The sequence below is a fragment of the Pollachius pollachius genome, assembly GCF_949987615.1.
Source record: "Pollachius pollachius genome assembly, chromosome: 6".
NCBI classification, from domain to species: Eukaryota; Metazoa; Chordata; class Actinopteri; order Gadiformes; family Gadidae; genus Pollachius; species Pollachius pollachius.
This window is the reverse complement of record NC_136939.1, coordinates 538,686-557,041: the sequence shown is the minus strand read 5'-3', so window position 1 is coordinate 557,041 and position 18,356 is coordinate 538,686. Positions and strand designations below refer to the sequence as shown.

Sequence of the window (18,356 nt, the reverse complement as noted above, 5' to 3'; positions counted from 1 at the left end):
TCCCCTCCTGAGCCCCGCTCCTGACCCAGGTGATCAATGCTCCCCTCCCTGAGCCCCGCTCCTGACCCAGGTGATCACTGCTCTCCTCCCTGAGCCCCGCTCCTGACCCAGGTGATCACTTCTCCCCTCCCTGAGCCCCGCTCCTGACCCAGGTGATCACTGCTCCAACAAGGGCCACAGCGCCAATCCAGGGCTACGATTGGTTCCAGCGAGGTATAGTGTATAGCTCAGCGGTAAGAGGTCTCAAACCCAGGGTTTGGCCCTCAGAGCTGAACACATGAACTCACAATCAAAAACTAATGTATTCCAGAGTGTAACAATATAAGTGTTGAATAGCGAGTAGCCTTTTGTGTCCTTTTCTATGAGGTGTTCATTCGTAAGTCACGTGACGCCGCGCACCACAACGCCTCGCTCCCCGGCGCGACCTCTGGGTGGGCGCGGCTTCTTCTGTTGGTGTAAGCATGTTTACATGTTAACACGTAAACGTTAACGTGTTAACATGTAAACATGTTTACATGTTAACACAACGCCTCGCTCCCCGGCGCGACCTCTGGGTGGGCGCGGCTTCTTCTGTTGGTGTAAGCATGTTAACGTGTTAACACCTTAACATGTTTACGTGTGAACATGTTTACGTGTTAACATGTTAACGTGTTAACACCATAACATGTTCCGGGGATCGGAGACGCATTAGATGCTTTCTCTCATTTTGATAAAAAAAACAAATCTTTATTTTGCATCGTAAATAATTGATTTACTTATTTCGATTCATGTATTTCTCTTGAATCAGGCTCCTTATTCATGGGTAAATCTGTTTTCATCCTTAGTTTAGTTAAGTGCACCTTAGTTCTGTCTACTCCACACTAATATTAAGATGTGTTTTTTCACACATACAAAAGCAATCAAAACTTATAATAATAGCAATGTATTTTCAATCATGATACAATCGTTTTCAATATTTTGTAAAGTATGTCTTAAACCTGGAGCCGACGGTTGAATATTGAATATTGATCGGTGGTCTTTGTGTTCTGCGGTTCTTTAGGCAGAACGCCTGTGTGTGATGTATCTTTGAGCCTTCTACTATCAGGGGGGGGCACAGGTCTGTGAATAACGTTCACTCGCACTTTAGTGATGGCAGCGCCCCGTCACATTGGGTCCATAGGGGAGGGGGTCTGAAGGGACTGACACTTTAGTCCCTGTTACCAAGGGCCTGGGGGGTTTGGGGCTGAAGGCCCCTAGCCCGTTGTTAACCCCCCCCCCCCATGTCTCTGTGTAGACCAGGTCTCTCTAGACCAGGTCTCTGTAGACCAGGTCTCTAGACCAGGTCTTTAGACCAGGTCTCTGTAGACCAGGTCTCTAGACCAGGTCTCTGTAGACCAGGTCTCTGTAGACCAGGTGTCTGTAGACCAGGTCTCTAGACCAGGTCTCTGTACACCAGGTCTCTGTAGACCAGGTCTCTGTGGACCAGGTCTCTGTAGACCAGGTCTCTGTAGACCAGGCCTCTAGACCAGGTCTCTGTAGACCAGGTCTCTAGACCATGTCTCTGTAGACCAGGTCTCTCTAGACCAGGTCTCTGTAGACCAGGCCTCTGTAGACCAGGTCTCTCTAGACCAGGTCTCTGTAGACCAGGTCTCTGTGGGTAACAGGTCTAGCGTTGGATCGAGCCAGCTGTGATGTATTCATGCAGCATCAGAGCCAAACGTAAATCATGGAATATGAACTATATGATGTTATGCCTAACATACAGCGACCACTTCATATGTTTCAGACGTTAAGACTTTATATGGGAACTGTCTAACACTGGCTGACCTTTGACCTTTATATATTACAGGGTGTCCCAAAGGAATGTTTTCAAACTTACGTAACTATTTATTGTATAATAATTATTAAACTAATTATTAATTTATATTAAAATAAGCCGACATTGAACAAAAAGATAAGTTGAAAATGTGTTCTTCAGTAATCTATGAATAATCATGAGCTCATCTGGCAACAAGCGGGTTGCCAGATAGTGGCCCTGCGTCCACAAGCCGTACGCTGCCTCATCCATTCATTATTAATGACCATGATAATGAGACCTCTCTTCCACCACCATGTTGGTCCCCTGTGCCCTGGTGGAGGAGGAGGAGGAGGAGGAGGGGGAGGAGGAGTAGGAGGAGGAGGGGGTGGAGGAGGAGGAGGAGGAGGAGGAGGTGTTGTATGTTGTTGTGTGAGGAAGACCAGCCGGTTTAATAGGACGAGGTAGAATGTCATGTTGTATAGTGAGTTGCTCAAAGTGTTAATATATATACATATATATATATATATTATATAATACATATAATACATATATATTATATATAGATCAGTTTGTATATTTGTATCTTGTCTTTTATACATTTACCATTATTGTACATTACAAGGTTGATTTGGTGGATTACTTTACATTGAATAGTTTGCAATGGATGTATAGCTCATAAGCAACATGAATCATACAGTATTCTAATAAAATATTAATGTTGATATATCTTTCTCTTGAAATATTTTTAATTATTGCCTATTAAATGGAGGAAATTAATAAAGGTCAAAAAGAAAGATAGAATTGAAGAAAGGGAAAGGGCAGAGAGAGAGAGAGAAAGAGGGAGAGAGAGAGAATAGAGGGAGAGAGAAAGAGAGAGAGAGAGAGAGGAGAGGGAGAGAGAGAGAGGAGAGAGAGAGAGAGAGAATAGAGTGAGGGAGAGAGAGAGAATAGAGGGAGAGAGAAAGAGAGAGAGAGGGGCGAGAGAGAGGAGAGGGAGAGAGAGAGAGAGGAGAGAGAGAGAATAGAGAGAGAGAGAGAGGAGAGAGAGAGAGAGGAGAGAGAGAGAGGGGGGGGGGGGGGGGCGCCAGCAGCAGAGATGTGTGGGCTGCAGACAAACACCAGTTCAGAACCCAGCTCCTATAGGGAACCCAGCTCATAGAGAGAACCCAGCTCAGAGAGAACCCAGCTCAGAGAGAACCCAGCTCATAAGAAAGGCTTCCTGCTGAGCGGTTCCGTGGCTCATGGTAGTTGAGGAACATCGAGGCCTGATCAACATGATGGTTTCATGCCGTTATGAGGCTGCTTCATATTCTAGTATTACAACTAATTAGAGAATGTTATTAACATTTCTACTCCACGGTGGTGGTAGCGCGGCCGTCTGAGGACCCTCAGCCTATGAGCTGGTCTGACGGCCGTAGTCATCAGACTGCAGCCCACAGAGAATGGAAACGTTGGACAAGCTGTCTGTAGCTCGGTTAGAAAAAGGATGCAGAACTTCCACCCGGTCACCATGGCAACTAAACTGTAGTGTTAGACATTCTTGTTGACTCACTCGGAACTGGGAAAATAAATAAATAAATACTATAAAGTCAGGTATTTAACATATCTCCCTTCTCATGCGCACGTTTACACACAGCATGACACCGTAGGGTCATCGTGGTCGGCAGCCTCATGTGGAATCAATTAGTGTGCACACGCACGCACACACACACACACACACACCCACACACACACCCTGCTGGGATCAGGACCGCGGGCTGCCTCCCTCTTTCTGATCCATTTGTTCTCATTGCAGGTGTCCTGCGTTCATCACTCTCTCCCCGTTCTCGACCACCTCCTCCTCCTCCTCCTCCTCCTCCTCTCCTCTCCTCCTCCTCTCCTCCTCCTCTCCCTCCTCCGCCCCCTCCTCCTCCTCCCCCTCAGATAATTGTCTATACTCCCCCCCCTCCTCCTCCTACATCTGTGCTCTCTGTAAAATGGCGTTACCATGGAAACTGGCTACAACCGCTAGGTGTAAGGCATTACGATTGGCAGAGCACACACGTATGCACGTGGGAGAGCGCGCACGCACACACACACACACACAGACACACACACACACGCACGCACACACACAGACACACAGACCCGAGCGCCATATGCACACCCACACGGGCAGACACAGCGGAGACAGCGGACCCTTTCATTATTACACAACGGACTCCCAGAATGCATTGCTCCACGCCGTCTGAGAGGTCCCCTATATGCTGTGGTCACAGCACGCCTGAACGCCTCCTCCTACAGCTGCACCACCCACTGAGACACCACCCGCTGAGACATCATCAGGGTGGTGTCATCATCAGGGCGGTGTCATCAGGGTGGTGCAATCAGGGTGGTGTCATCATCAGGGCGGTGTCATCAGGGTGGTGCAATCAGGGCGGTGTCATCAGGGTGGTGTCATCATCAGGGCGGTGTCATCAGGGTGATGTCATCATGGCGGTGTCATCAGGGTGGTGTCATCAGGGCGGTGTCATCAGGGTGGTGCCATCAGGGTTGAGTCATCAGGGTGGTGCATTCAGGGTGGTGTCATCAGGATGGTGTCATCAGGGTGGAGTCATCAGGATGGTGTCATCAGGGTGGTGTCATCATCAGGGCGGTGTCATCAGGGTGGTGCATTCAGGGTGGTGTCATCAGGGTGGTGTCATCAGGATGGTGTCATCATCAGGGTGGTGTCATCAGGGTGGAGTCATCAGGGTGGTGTCATCAGGATGGTGTCATCATCAGGGCGGTGTCATCAGGGTGGTGCATTCAGGGTGGTGTCATCAGGGTGGTGCATTCAGGGTGGAGTCATCAGGGTGGTGTAATCAGGGTACTCAGGGGATTTCGGTTCAGTGGGTTCTAAAGCCCTTGTTAATGGAGTAGCATTTCCCTGTTCTGTAAACGGTTCCCAAATGATCTGGACGACTGAGTGTTCTAGTGTGCACCTACGTGGTGTGTGTGTGTGCGTGTGTGAGGGATTGTTGTGCAAACGTTAATTAATAATAATAATGCACGTGATGAGCATATTCCAAATCAACATAATAGACTTCATGAATATTAATTCATAGGTTTGGTGAATGTTTTGTGAGTATAGTTATTATTTTGATAGATTTGTCGCGTTGGTATTTCCATCAAACGTGACCAGATCAAAGAACAGTAGAATATGTATCAGGTACTTAATAACTTCAAATAAATGAACGGTATGGTATTGTAATTAATTTAAAATGTATTTATTAAAAACGTGGAATGGATTCACAAGGACCCTGTTGTCCAACTCTCTCTCTCACGCACACACACAAACACACACACACACACACACAGCGTCTGATTGGTTGGGGTGGGCGGGCTCTGCTCCTATTGGCCCTCAGTAGAGGTATGGGAAGATGCGGTAGGGGACCCTTTGGCAGTAGGCGTCCCAGGCCTGCCCGTACTTCGCTCTGCACTGCCTCTCGTCACGGGCCTCCCGATGCACCAGCAGAACCGTGAAGTACCCCACGTAGAAGTAGGGCAGGAGGTGGGAGAACCCTGTAGAACACAGAACCACAACATGAGGAGAACCCTGTAGAACACAGAACCACAACATGAGGAGAACCCTGTAGAACACAGAACCACAACATGAAGAGAACCCTGTAGAACACAAAACCACAACATGAGGAGAACCCTGTAGAACACAGAACCACAACATGAGGAGAACCCTGTAGAACACAGAACCACAACATGAGGAGAACCCTGTAGAACACAGAACCACAACATGAAGAGAACCCTGTAGAACACAAAACCACAACATGAGGAGAACCCTGTAGAACCACAACATGAGGAAAACCCTGTAGAACACAGAACCACAACATGAGGAGAACCCTGCACAGAACCAGAGAACCAGAACATGATACCTTCAGAGTATACCTTCAGAGGAGGTATACTCTGAAGGTATACTCTGAAGGTATACCTCCGTCAGAGTATACCTCCTCTGAAGGGTATACTCTGAAGGAGGTATACCTTCAGAGTATACCTCCTCTGGTGGTATACTCTGAAGGAGGTATACCTTCAGAGTATACCTTCAGAGTTTACCTCCTCTGAAGGTATACTCTGAAGGAGGTATACCTTCAGAGTATACCTCCAGTATCAGTTGTCCCGGTCTGACCATAACGTTTAGGACCGGGTTATGAAAACTTTTCGATTGACAAAGTAATATGAGACTAACTAAAAGAACATGGTGTTATTGAAGGATAACTGGGGGATGAGGAGATAGTGAGGATAAAGCGTGTTCCTCTCGGTGGTCTCTGAGGGCTACTCCAGATGTTCAGACTAGCGTCTCCTTCTGCTGCGTGGATTACAATCATTTAGTTTGTGTTTATGTAATGTAAATTTCATATATGTGTGACGTAATGTATATGTAATATATGTGATGTATATGTAATATATATGACTTAACATTACATGCCATATACATCACATAATAATATATAATATAATAATTAACTGCCTTAATTGTATACACAATGTTAGAGTTACAATATCACACTTTGTCTTCCATAGCATTGATGGCCGACACATTGTCCCTCTGTCCCTGGTCTGTCCCTGGTCTGTCCCTGGTCTGTCCCTGGTCTGTCCCTCTGTCCCTGGTCTGTCCCTCTGTCCCTGGTCTGTCTCTGGTCGGTCTCTAGTCTGTCTCTGGTCTGTCCCTCTGTCCCTGTTCTGTCTCTAGTCTGTCTCTAGTCTGTCTCTAGTCCGTCTCTGGTCTGTCCCTCTGTCCCTGGTCTGTCCCTCTGTCCCTGGTCTGTCTCTGGTCTGTCTCTAGTCTGTCTCTGGTCTGTCCCTGGTCTGTCCCTGGTCTGTCCCTGGTCTGTCTCTCGTCTGTCCCTGGTGTGTCCCTGGTCTGTCCCTGGTCTGTCTCTGGTCTGTCTCTAGTCTGTCTCTGGTCTGTCCCTCTGTCTCTCGTCTGTCCCTGGTCTGTCTCTGGTCTGTCTCTAGTCTGTCTCTGGTCTGTCCCTCTGTCCCTGGTCTGTCTCTCGTCTGTCCCTGGTCTGTCTCTGGTCTGTCTCTAGTCTGTCTCTGGTCTGTCCCTCTGTCCCTCTGTCCCTGGTCTGTCTCTCGTCTGTCCCTGGTCTGTCCCTGGTCTGTCCCTGGTCTGTCCCTGGTCTGTCTCTGGTCTGTCCCTGGTCTGTCTCTGGTCTGTCTCTCGTCTGTCCCTGGTCTGTCCCTGGTCTGTCCCTGGTCTGTCCCTGGTCTGTCTCTGGTCTGTCCCTGGTCTGTCCCTGGTCTGTCCCTGGTCTGTCTCTCGTCTGTCCCTGGTCTGTCCCTGGTCTGTCCCTGGTCTGTCCCTGGTCTGTCTCTGGTCTGTCCCTGGTCTGTCTCTGGTCTGTCCCTGGTCTGTCCCTGGTCTGTCCCTGGTCTGTCCCTGGTAAACTGTTAACTCGCTGCTTGTTGATTGACAGCCTGACCTCCGCAACCCGAACCCCGCCCCCCCCTCCTGCCCGCTGCATTCCTGCATCCCATCCACTGTTGCCATGCCGACCACCGTCCTAGCGGCCGTTGTCATGGCGACCTACCACAGGGTAGGGACCAGGCCAGCGCCATCAGCAGGTCCCCCAGGTAGTTGGGGTGTCGCACCAACCCCCACCAGCCCGACACCAGCAGCCGCTTCCCCGTCGCCGTGGCGATGGTCTCCAGGCCTACAGAGGAGACAGCGGAGGAGGAGTCAGCCTCTCCTTATCTAACCCAGACCTCAGACCTTAGGAGGAGCTACTCCTCACTACTCACTGAGGAGGAGCTACCCCTCCTCTGCTCCTCACTGAGAAGGAGCTACTCCTCTGCTCCTCACTGAGGAGGAGCTACTCCTCTGCTACTCACTGAGGAGGAGCTACTCCTCTGCTACTCACTGGACACGCTGGGGTGCTTGGGGTCGCGGCGGAACACGTTCTTCTGAGAGTTGGACTTCCTGAAGATGTAATATCCAATCCCTGAGGGAACAGGAGATGAGGAAACACTTGAATAACACTTAGAACACACTCCCGACCCTGTTCAACTGGTGGGAGCAAGGCATTAATACTGGGGGTAGGGGTCCAGCTCAACTGGGGGTACCGGGCCTGCTGTCAGGCGCCAGAACAGGACTCTGGAGGGGGGCTACCGTTGAGCAGGACGATGGCGGCGGCGGCGGCGGCCCCCAGCTCCACGGGGTGCACCACCAGGAAGGAGGCCTGCAGGCTGTAGGTGAAGGGCACCCAGGCCAGGTCCCCGAACACCAGCATGAAGCCGAAGCCGTCGTGGACGATGTCCATGGTGGTGAGCACCGCCTCCTGGAGAGAAGGCCAGCGTCAGGACGGACAGTCAAGGCACAGGATAAAGGGCAGGTAGGGCGAGGGGGGCGGGGACTGGCCTCGTTCCAGAGGGCGTCGGCTACGTAGAGCAGCTGGAAGCTGTTGACCAGCAGCATGGCCAGGGAGGCTTCATCCCTCAGCTCCACCTCCTTCATCAGCATGCCCAGGTTCACCACCACCTGACGGACAGACAGACAGGTGGTCAGAGAGACAGAGAGAGAGAGAGAGAGAGAGAGAGAGACACAGAGAGAGAGCGAGAGAGAGACAGAGAGAGAGAGAGAGAGAGAGAGAGAGACAGAGACAGAGAGACAGAGAGACAGAGAGAGAGAGAGAGAGAGAGACACAGAGACAGAGAGAGAGAGAGAGAGAGAGCGAGAGAGAGAGAGAGAGAGAGAGAGCGAGAGAGAGACAGAGAGACAGAGAGTCAGCAGTCTCCCTTCCCTGGATAACATCTCCGCCAGCAGACGCAGGAGCTGTGCCTGGAACATCATGAGAGAACCCTCTCGCCCAGCACACAACCTGTTGAGCCCCCCCCCCCCCGGCAGAGGGCGAGGACCACCAGGCTAAAGCACGGCTGCCCCCAGAGGCGGTGAGGCTGGGGACTCAAGGACTGTCAACCTGACTGAATGGACTGCTGACGCCCTGAAATGCTTGATGCTTTGATGTTTTTTAAATAACTTACTTTTTTTATTATCTTATTTAATTATTCTATATTCATATACTATTTATTTTAATCATATGTAATTAATCAAAGTTGACTTGAACTTGACTAAAGAAAAGGAATAACAGGATGCACTTTAGTTCCTGTTGTCCGTATTAAATAAGGTCCAGACGTATTGCTGATCAGATTCGACATGCGTCGTCACATCCAGACTATTTATGGCCCATTCTCCACTTCATCCAGTCGTTGTGCACTGGCTTGTGTTAGCTGCTAAGCAGCGCCCCCTGATGGTATGAAATACAACTACAGCTCATGTTGATTCCACATCCGACACCATGGCTGTGTCTCAATTCAGGGGACGCGTCCTTCGAAGGACGCGGTCTATGAAGGTGTGGCCTTCGTAGGCCGTGAAGGCCGGACCGAAGGCCGAACAAACGCTTTTAAATGAGACGGTCTGGCCTACGGAGCATTTCCAGTTTGCGTAACAAGCCGTTAACACCCGTTACCTCGCGTGACGACGCCCCGCTCCTGTCACCTAGCAACCCTGACAGCTGCGGTCCAAACCAGACGGCGGAGGAGAAATATGGAGCCGTTATATAATAATTATATAAAATATAACGTTAATTAGTTTAACGTTATATGGCTCGTGGCTCGTGTTAGTGTCATTGAACTTTGACAATAAAGTAACAAATTTAAAATATTCCCAACTTAATTTTAACATAAATAAATGATTTTACATAGTTCTGTAATTAATACGTAATTTGCTGCAACTGCCGCTTCCGCTCTCTCCGACGCCATTTCTGAAAAAACGCGCAATGAATCTTAGGATACGTTGGGCCGTGAAGGATCCATCCGGGGTATCCTTGAAATCCGGGATAAGAAGGCTGCATTTGAAGGAGCCTTCGAAATGGAACAGCCTTGACGCGTCGCTGTGACGCAATCGGCCTTCGAATGCAGCCCTCAAAGGATGACTCCCCTGAATTGAGACACAGCCCATGTTGTTCCTGATCAAAATGGCCCTGGTTTATGTTGTAAAATTGTTCAACAGATCCATTCCTTTGTCCAGCCGAAATGCTTATGGTTTGGGTTGAGGTAATTTCCTGTGAACTCACCCAGCCAATCAGACCCGGCCTCAGCTCACAGAAATACTTGAGGTCAAAGTTCCCGATGCGAGGGTTGAGCTCTCGCCCGATGAAGAAGTCATACAGCGGGTTACCTACAGAAAGCAGAGGAGCTGAGGTTAAGGGTTGTTAGGATTAAGTTAAAGGTTGTTAGGGTTAAGTTAAGGGTTGTTAGGGTTTAGTTGGGGGTTGTTAGGGTAAAGTTAAGGGTTGTTAGGGTTAAGTTAAGGGTTGTTAGGGTAAAGTTAAGGGTTGCTAGGGTAAAGTTAAGGGTTGTTAGGGTTAAGTTAAGGTTGTTAGGATAAAGTTAAGGTTGTTAGGGTAAAGTTAAGGGTTGTTAGGGTAAAGTTGAGGGTTGGTGGGGTGAAGTTAAGGGTTGTTGGGGTAAAGTTAAGGGTTGCTAGGGTAAAGTTAAGGGTTGTTAGGGTAAAGTTAAGGGTTGTTAGGGTTAAGTTAAGGTTGTTAGGGTAAAGTTAAGGGTTGTCAGGGTAAAGTTGAGGGTTGGTGGGGTAAAGTTAAGGGTTGCTGGGGTAAAGTTAAGGGATGTTAGGGTTAAGTTGTGGGTTGGTGGGGTAAAGTTAAGGGTTGCTGGGGTAAAGTTAAGGGATGTTAGGGTTAAGTTGTGGGTTGGTGGGGTAAAGTTAAGGGATGCTGGGGTAAAGTTAAGGGATGCTAGGGTTAAGTTAAGGGATGTTCGGTACTGACCCGTGTTCCCGCCGGGGGCCAGAGCGCCGGGCGGGGCCCAGAAGGAGCTGATGTAGAGGTAGAAGGACAGGAGGAAGGAGAGCCCCGTGGCGCAGACCGCCAGGGGCAGCAGGAGATCAAACAGAGAGCCCAGAGGGACGCCCAGCCACAGCAGCAGCAGCAGAAGCCCCACACTGATGACCAGCGCGTGGAAGCCTGGAGGAGGAGCAGGGGAGGGAGAGGGAGGAGGAGGAGGAGAGATGGAGGTGAAGGTGAGGGGAGATGGAGGTGAAGGTGACGGAGGAGGAGACAGAAAAAGAGAAAGGAGATGAAGAATGAGAGTGTTGTGTTAAGGTAACAGAAAGGTAAAACATGGATATCTGGACAAAGACATCAGGCCTTCTATTGAAGAGAGACGTTGGCATTCACTGCAGAGCCATTTATTATTAGGGATGGGTCAGAATATTCGATTATTCGATTATTCGTTCCCGAGAGTCAAAGTCGATTTTTTAATATTTGGACCGTTAACATTTTTTCCCATTCAAATAAACAAGAATTAACGGACGGAAAAAATGTTGGACAGGTGTCCAAGGGCATTAATCCGCTTATACCATGGTCACTTGCCATAGAAAATAAATTAATACCATTCATTTATATTTTCATGGGTTTTACAATCTATAAAGTTTTTCACAAACCATAACTTTGTTTCCCTGGTAACGCCTGTGGGTTTGACTAATACCTGGAACAATCCCCTTTCGTAAGGTTCTTATGCAATGGAAACGTTGTTCACTCCTCCAGTAAATAGGACGGACCTTAGATACGACTTGGCAACGGGAGGTATTCTAGTCCGCTGAGCTATGAGCCAGAGAGCTAACGTTATGCATTGTACATACTTATAATTCGAAATTCGTCCCAGCCTTAATACCACAGATACTCTAGGGTCTATAGCATATAACCACGTTTTCAGATTACAGTTTAATGCATTCTTCACAATTTACCAGCTCTCGTTTTTGAAGGCTGAACAGACCATTTGACTGGAACTACTTAGCAGGCAGTTGTTTTTTTGCATTTAAGATACTAAGTGATTTCTTGCCGACAATCCATGGCTGTCCTTCTGAATGTCGGCACACATCGAATAATCGATTATTCGTTCATACCACCCACCGATTATTCGACCATGAAAATTTTGAATTATTCACATCCCTATTTATTATAAGGTCATCCTAGTTGTTCTATAGTACACACAATGCAAAATGGACAAAACAGCTGGGTGTAAAATGTTTAATTCTGTAATTCTGTTTTTGTGACGACTAAAACGTCCTTCACGTTATAAAGTTTACCAGAGAACTTCTCCATGAACAGCTGATTATCAAACCTTCTGGGTGAGGAAAAACAGCCTGGAAGCACAGGAGTGCTCTTCACAAACAGGGCCATAAAACCCTCACACACACACACAACTCACAACTAGTGTGTGTCACTAAACACTGACACACACACACACACAACTCACCATTCACTAACACTAAACACACACACAACTCACCATACACAAACACACACACAACTCACCATACACGCACACACACACACAACTCACCATACACTAACACTAAACACTAACACACGCCCACACACACACACACACAACTCACCACACACTGACACAAAACACTAACACACACACAAACCACTAAACACTAACAAACACAAACTACTAAACACTACAGTAAACACTAACACACACACACACACACCACAAAACACTAACACACACATAACCCACTAAACACTAACACTTAAAACTAACGCACAAACACAAACCACTAACACACACACAAACTATTAAACACTAACACACACACAAAACACTAAGCACTAACACTAAACTCTAACACACTAACACACGCACAAACACTAAACAGTAACACACACACACAAACCACTAAAACACAAACAAACCACTGCACACTTACACACACACAAACCAGTAAACACTAACACACACACAAACCAGTAACCAGTAAACACCACGTACCGTTGATGGGGTATTGGAGGCGTGTTCCGTTCTTCAGCACCAGCCCCTCAGACACCTGCACACAAACAGTCAGCCAACAGTCAGCCAGCAGTCAGCCAGCAGTCAGCCAACAGTCAGCCAACAGTCAGCCAACAGTCAGCCAACAGTCAGCCAGCAGTCAGCCAGCAGTCAGCCAACAGTCAGCCAACAGTCAGCCAGCAGTCAGCCAGCAGTCAGCCAGCAGTCAGCCAGCAGACAGCCATCCTCCTCATGGGGAACATGGGAGAACTAGAACAACGTTCTCCGGTTCTGATTCTCCTCTTAAATGAAGGGAGAGGCAGTCCCTTAAGAAGGCCCCCGCCACACAGGAACATAGTCCTCAGACAGCCATGGGGGGGGACTGCTGAGAAGAGGGAGAAACGCAATACTATCAGCTCACTAGACAGACAGACAGACAGTAGGACAGTAGGACAGAGGGACAGTCAGACAGACGGACGGACAGACAGACAGACAGACAGAGGGACAGACAGACAGAGGGACAGACGGACACACGGAGGGACAGAGGGACAGACAGACAGAGAGACAGACAGAGGGACAGAGGGACAGACAGACAGAGGGACAGACGGACAGACAGTGGGACAGACAGAGGGACAGACAGACAGAGGGACAGACAGACAGAGGGACAGACAGACAGAGGGACAGACAGACAGAGGGACAGAGGGACAGACGGACAGACAGTGGGACAGACAGATAGACAGAGGGACAGACAGACAGAGGGACAGACGGACAGACAGTGGGACAGACAGAGGGACAGACAGACAGAGGGACAGACAGACAGAGGGACAGACAGACAGAGGGACAGAGGGACAGACGGACAGACAGTGGGACAGACAGATAGACAGAGGGACAGACAGACAGAGGGACAGACGGAGGGACAGTGGGACAGACAGATAGACAGACAGAGGACAGAGACGGACACGTGCCTTGCCCAGGGGCAGCAGGTAGAGGAAGGCGTGGACGGTGAACCAGCCCAGCAGCAAGAGGGGGGCCAGGGGGTCCCAGAGCGCGGAGGTGGAGGGGAGCTGGGGGGGCCACTGCAGCAGGCTGGCCCCCGGGGACCGGCTGACGCTGAGCAGGAACAGCACCAGCAGGGGCAGGAACACCGGGATACAGCTGGCCCCTAGGAGACAGGAACCAGGGTTACTGTGGACCAATGAGAGGACAGGGATACAGCTGGCCCCTAGGAGACAGGAACCAGGGCTACTGTGGACCAATGAGAGGACAGGGATACAGCTGGCCCCTAGGAGACAGGAACCAGGGCTACTGTGGACCAATGAGAGGACAGGGATACAGCTGGCCCCTAGGAGACAGGAACCAGGGCTACTGTGGACCAATGAGAGGACAGGGATACAGCTGGCCCCTAGGAGACAGGAACCAGGGCTACTGTGGACCAATGAGAGGACAGGGATACAGCTGGCCCCTAGGAGACAGGAACCAGGGCTACTGTGGACCAATGAGAGGACAGGGATACAGCTGGCCCCTAGGAGACAGGAACCAGGGTTACTGTGGACCAATGAGAGGACAGGGATACAGCTGGCCCCTAGGAGACAGGAACCAGGGTTACTGTGGACCAATGAGAGGACAGGGATACAGCTGGCCCCTAGGAGACAGGAACCAGGGCTACTGTGGACCAATGAGAGGACAGGGATACAGCTGGCCCCTAGGAGACAGGAACCAGGGTTACTGTGGACCAATGAGAGGACAGGGATACAGCTGGCCCCTAGGAGACAGGAACCAGGGCTACTGTGGACCAATGAGAGGACAGGGATACAGCTGGCCCCTAGGAGACAGGAACCAGGGCTACTGTGGACCAATGAGAGGACAGGGATACAGCTGGCCCCTAGGAGACAGGAACCAGGGTTACTGTGGACCAATGAGAGGACAGGGATACAGCTGGCCCCTAGGAGACAGGAACCAGGGTTACTGTGGACCAATGAGAGGACAGGGATACAGCTGGCCCCTAGGAGACAGGAACCAGGGCTACTGTGGACCAATGAGAGGACAGGGATACAGCTGGCCCCTAGGAGACAGGAACCAGGGTTACTGTGGACCAATGAGAGGACAGGGATACAGCTGGCCCCTAGGAGACAGGAACCAGGGCTACTGTGGACCAATGAGAGGACAGGGATACAGCTGGCCCCTAGGAGACAGGAACCAGGGCTACTGTGGACCAATGAGAGGACAGGGATACAGCTGGCCCCTAGGAGACAGGAACCAGGGCTACTGTGGACCAATGAGAGGACAGGGATACAGCTGGCCCCTAGGAGACAGGAACCAGGGCTACTGGGCATAACAGACCATTGAAGCAGAGAACTGGACCTAGAGACACAAGGGGCTCAGCCTGCTGCCAGCGGGCGCAGGTTAGGTGCCTTAGTGCCTTGCTCAAAGAACCCTAAAGAACCCTCTTCAGCCAGGAGGAGCCAAGCCGACCAAACTAGCAACCTGCTGTTGCCAGGCAACCAACTCGGTGGGAATCCCACGCTCCACTTGGGGCCCGCTGTGTTGGGACTGATCCATTATTCATGAACGCCAGCAAACAGCATCAGAGCTGCTCACTCAGAAACACAACAGCCACAGTCTGAGGCCTCCATCGGTGAGTACTGCTCTATTGGTTCTGTCTGAGGCCTCCATCGGTGAGTACTGTTCTATTGGTTCTGTCTGAGGCCTACATCGGTGAGTACTGCTCTATTGGTTCTGTCTGAGGCCTCCATCGGTGAGTACTGCTCTATTGGTTCTGTCTGAGGCCTCCATTGGTGAGTACTGCTCTATTGGTTCTGTCTGTAGGCTACATCGGTGGGTACTGCTCTATTGGTTCTGTCTGTAGGCTACATCGGTGGGTACTGCTCTATTGGTTCTGTCTGTAGCCTCCATCGGTGAGTACTGCTCTATTGGTTCTGTCTGAGGCCTCCATCGGTGGGTACTGCTCTATTGGTTCTGTCTGAGGCTACATCGGTGAGTACTGCTCTATTGGTTCTGTCTGTAGCCTCCATCGGTGAGTACTGCTCTATTGGTTCTGTCTGAGGCCTCCATTGGTGAGTAATGCTCTATTGGTTCTGTCTGTAGCCTCCATCGGTGAGTACTGCTCTATTGGTTCTGTCTGAGGCCTCCATCGGTGAGTACTGCTCTATTGGTTCAGTCTGAGGCCTCCATCGGTGAGTACTGCTCTATTGGTTCTGTCTGTAGGCCTCCATCGGTGAGTACTGCTCTATTGGTTCTGTCTGAGGCCTCCATCGGTGAGTACTGCTCTATTGGTTGTGTCTGAGGCCTCCATCGGGGAGTACTGCTCTATTGGTTCTGTCTGAGGCCTCCATTGGTGAGTACAGCTCTATTGGTTCTGTCTGAGGCCTCCATCGGTGTAAGTATTGCTCTATTTGTTCTGTCTGAGGCCTCCATCGTGTGAGTACTGCTCTGTTGCTGCTTCAGGGACCGTCTGCGGTCCTGCGGTCAGGTCAGGACTTCACCTTTCAAAGGGCCATGTTGTGTAGCACATTCTTTCCCAGTGAATGATTAGACCGTTTGGTTTTAGTTTATTGTTTGCCATCTCATCCATTCGCAGGCGCTCTAATCGAGCAAATAATAATATATCCTGTTTAGAAAATGGATGACACACAGAGCAGCCCGCCTGAGCGGAAAACTGCGACCCCAAGTCCTCCCGGCAGACTCCAACATGCTGCACTGGAGCAAAGACACGGGCTGAACAAATACCCACTTCTGTCTCAACATTACCCGCTTCTGTCAAATAGCTGTGTGCCAGGCACGTCTGTGCGCTCTGAAAGGGATCTGCACTGCAGGTCACATCGTGAATAAAAAGAGAGCCGCACTTGATCCAGATCAAGTTGATAGACTGGTGTTTCTAGCAAACAACATTAATCAATGAATTATTGCAGATATGCTATAGGCCTTAGTACTCCTGCTGCTGTCTTCTGTTTCAGTTGTCATGTCATTGTTTCTGCTGGGCAGTTCTGATTCCGTCTAATTTTTTGATTTGCACATAGGGGCACTTGATAGTGATTAAGTTAATAACCTGTTTCAAACAAAGATTTTTTTCAGAAAGGAAATGGCCTTGTAGATATTCGAATATATTCTAATACATAGCTTTAAATATTCGATATCCGTTCAAACTTGATTTTTCTCAAGAGTGAACGCCCTATATTCTAGCGAACAGAAACTTATCTGTGTGAACAACTTGGAAAACATATGGAGACCCCTCACTGAACACGATAACACACATCATTCAGAGACGTCATCGGACACTCTTCAGCCCATCCTGGAGGTCGGGTGTAATAGCGCCTGGTTCCCCAGAGGGGGCGCACTGTCCCGTTTTAAGACGAGCTTCCAGACTCTGAGATCAGTGACCTGGTGCTGTGATATTATTGATGCTGACTTACCGAGGGTTCCTCCGAACTCCCTCTCGGTGGTCGGAGAAGACCTCCGCTTCGTCGAATGCTTCATGTTCAACGTCCTGGAAATTAATGAGCGAGTGAATGAATGTATGGGGGTGTTACTACAAAAATGGTTACTACAAAGAATATCGTCACAATAACCATGATAGTAATCACTTAACAGGCTCAAATCAAGCAAAGCGAGTATTATATAAAATATAGTACTCGGTATTGTAGAAGCTCAATGTTAATAGTGTTAATAGTGACTTGAATCGTTAGACATGAGAACAGTAAACTTCAGGTGTGGAGCACTGCGCAGGCGCACTGCTCCCAGCACCAGTTGTAGCGATGCAGCAGAAGGCTGCTTCACCCCCCGGTCCCACATGACTGGACCATCTCAAGAGACTTCAGCAGAGGAAGTATCTTGTAGATCACGGATCGACCTCCTAACAGCTATGTTACATCAACCCCACATCATTCATGACGGCGGTATTCCCGTCCCATGACATCGCTTTTATCCTATAGGTATATGTATATATTTAATCATCATACGAAGGCGTTAAGTCATTAGGGTGAAGTCTTACCGGTACAGCGTGCAGGTGAACACATTAGGAGCTGCGGTGAATGATTGTCTGATGTTTTGCTGAGCATCGAGAACACGCCCCTAGAATATGTCCTCTTCGCGTGAAGTCTCACAGGGCCAATCGAAACCCTGGATGGCAATCTGAAGAGGGAGGAGCTTGATTTCATCGACCAATCGCATGCCTGTGCTGGTGGAGGTGGGGCGGAGCCGGCGGGTTGGAAACACCCAGAAAGTAGAATGACTGAACTTTGTTAAGTGAGTGATGTTATAAACTGAACTATACGTGGCTTGTGGATGAATGAACTTTTCCCCAAAGAAATACTCTTTCATACAAAAACAAAGAACTTCTGATAATAATCATCCTGATCCATTCTGAAAGAAAGCTCAAAGTCTACTGCTCGATTATTTTGTTTTGCTCGATTTATCAAATCAGTTTATGGAGAAATTGAACAAATAATTAACTATCAAAAACAAATGCTAACTCATGTCTCTTATCTCTTAAGCTCTTAGATGGAGTTTTATTCTTCATTATGTTAATATTCTTCTCATAATCACGACTAAAGAACGTTATGTCGTACAGAAACAACAGGTCAGCTTTGAAGGACTCTTCCTTATAACCCCACAATCAACAGCCAGTGGCGGCTCTACATCATTTGGATTTGGGGCCAGATGGGGCCCCCTAGGACTACATTACACCCAAATGTTCTTTCTACCCCTCGACATATAAGTTCACTGTACT

The 18,356-nt window shown here is 49.2% G+C and overlaps 1 protein-coding gene across 1 annotated transcript; it reads right to left on the bottom strand.

Annotated features, from left to right (window-relative positions):
* Positions 1–5,107: 5,107 nt before the first annotated feature.
* Positions 5,108–17,659, bottom strand: tm7sf2 (transmembrane 7 superfamily member 2). The gene is made up of 11 exons (XM_079737788.1): positions 17,619–17,659; positions 17,041–17,114; positions 13,576–13,772; positions 12,614–12,668; positions 10,600–10,794; positions 9,886–9,989; positions 8,172–8,291; positions 7,923–8,091; positions 7,675–7,755; positions 7,345–7,467; positions 5,108–5,320 (listed from the first exon to the last, which is right to left on the bottom strand). The coding sequence occupies exons 2-11, from the start codon at positions 17,102–17,104 to the stop codon at positions 5,160–5,162; spliced, it is 1,269 nt and encodes a 422-aa protein (XP_079593914.1). The 5' UTR covers positions 17,105–17,114; positions 17,619–17,659; the 3' UTR covers positions 5,108–5,159.
* Positions 17,660–18,356: the final 697 nt, after the last annotated feature.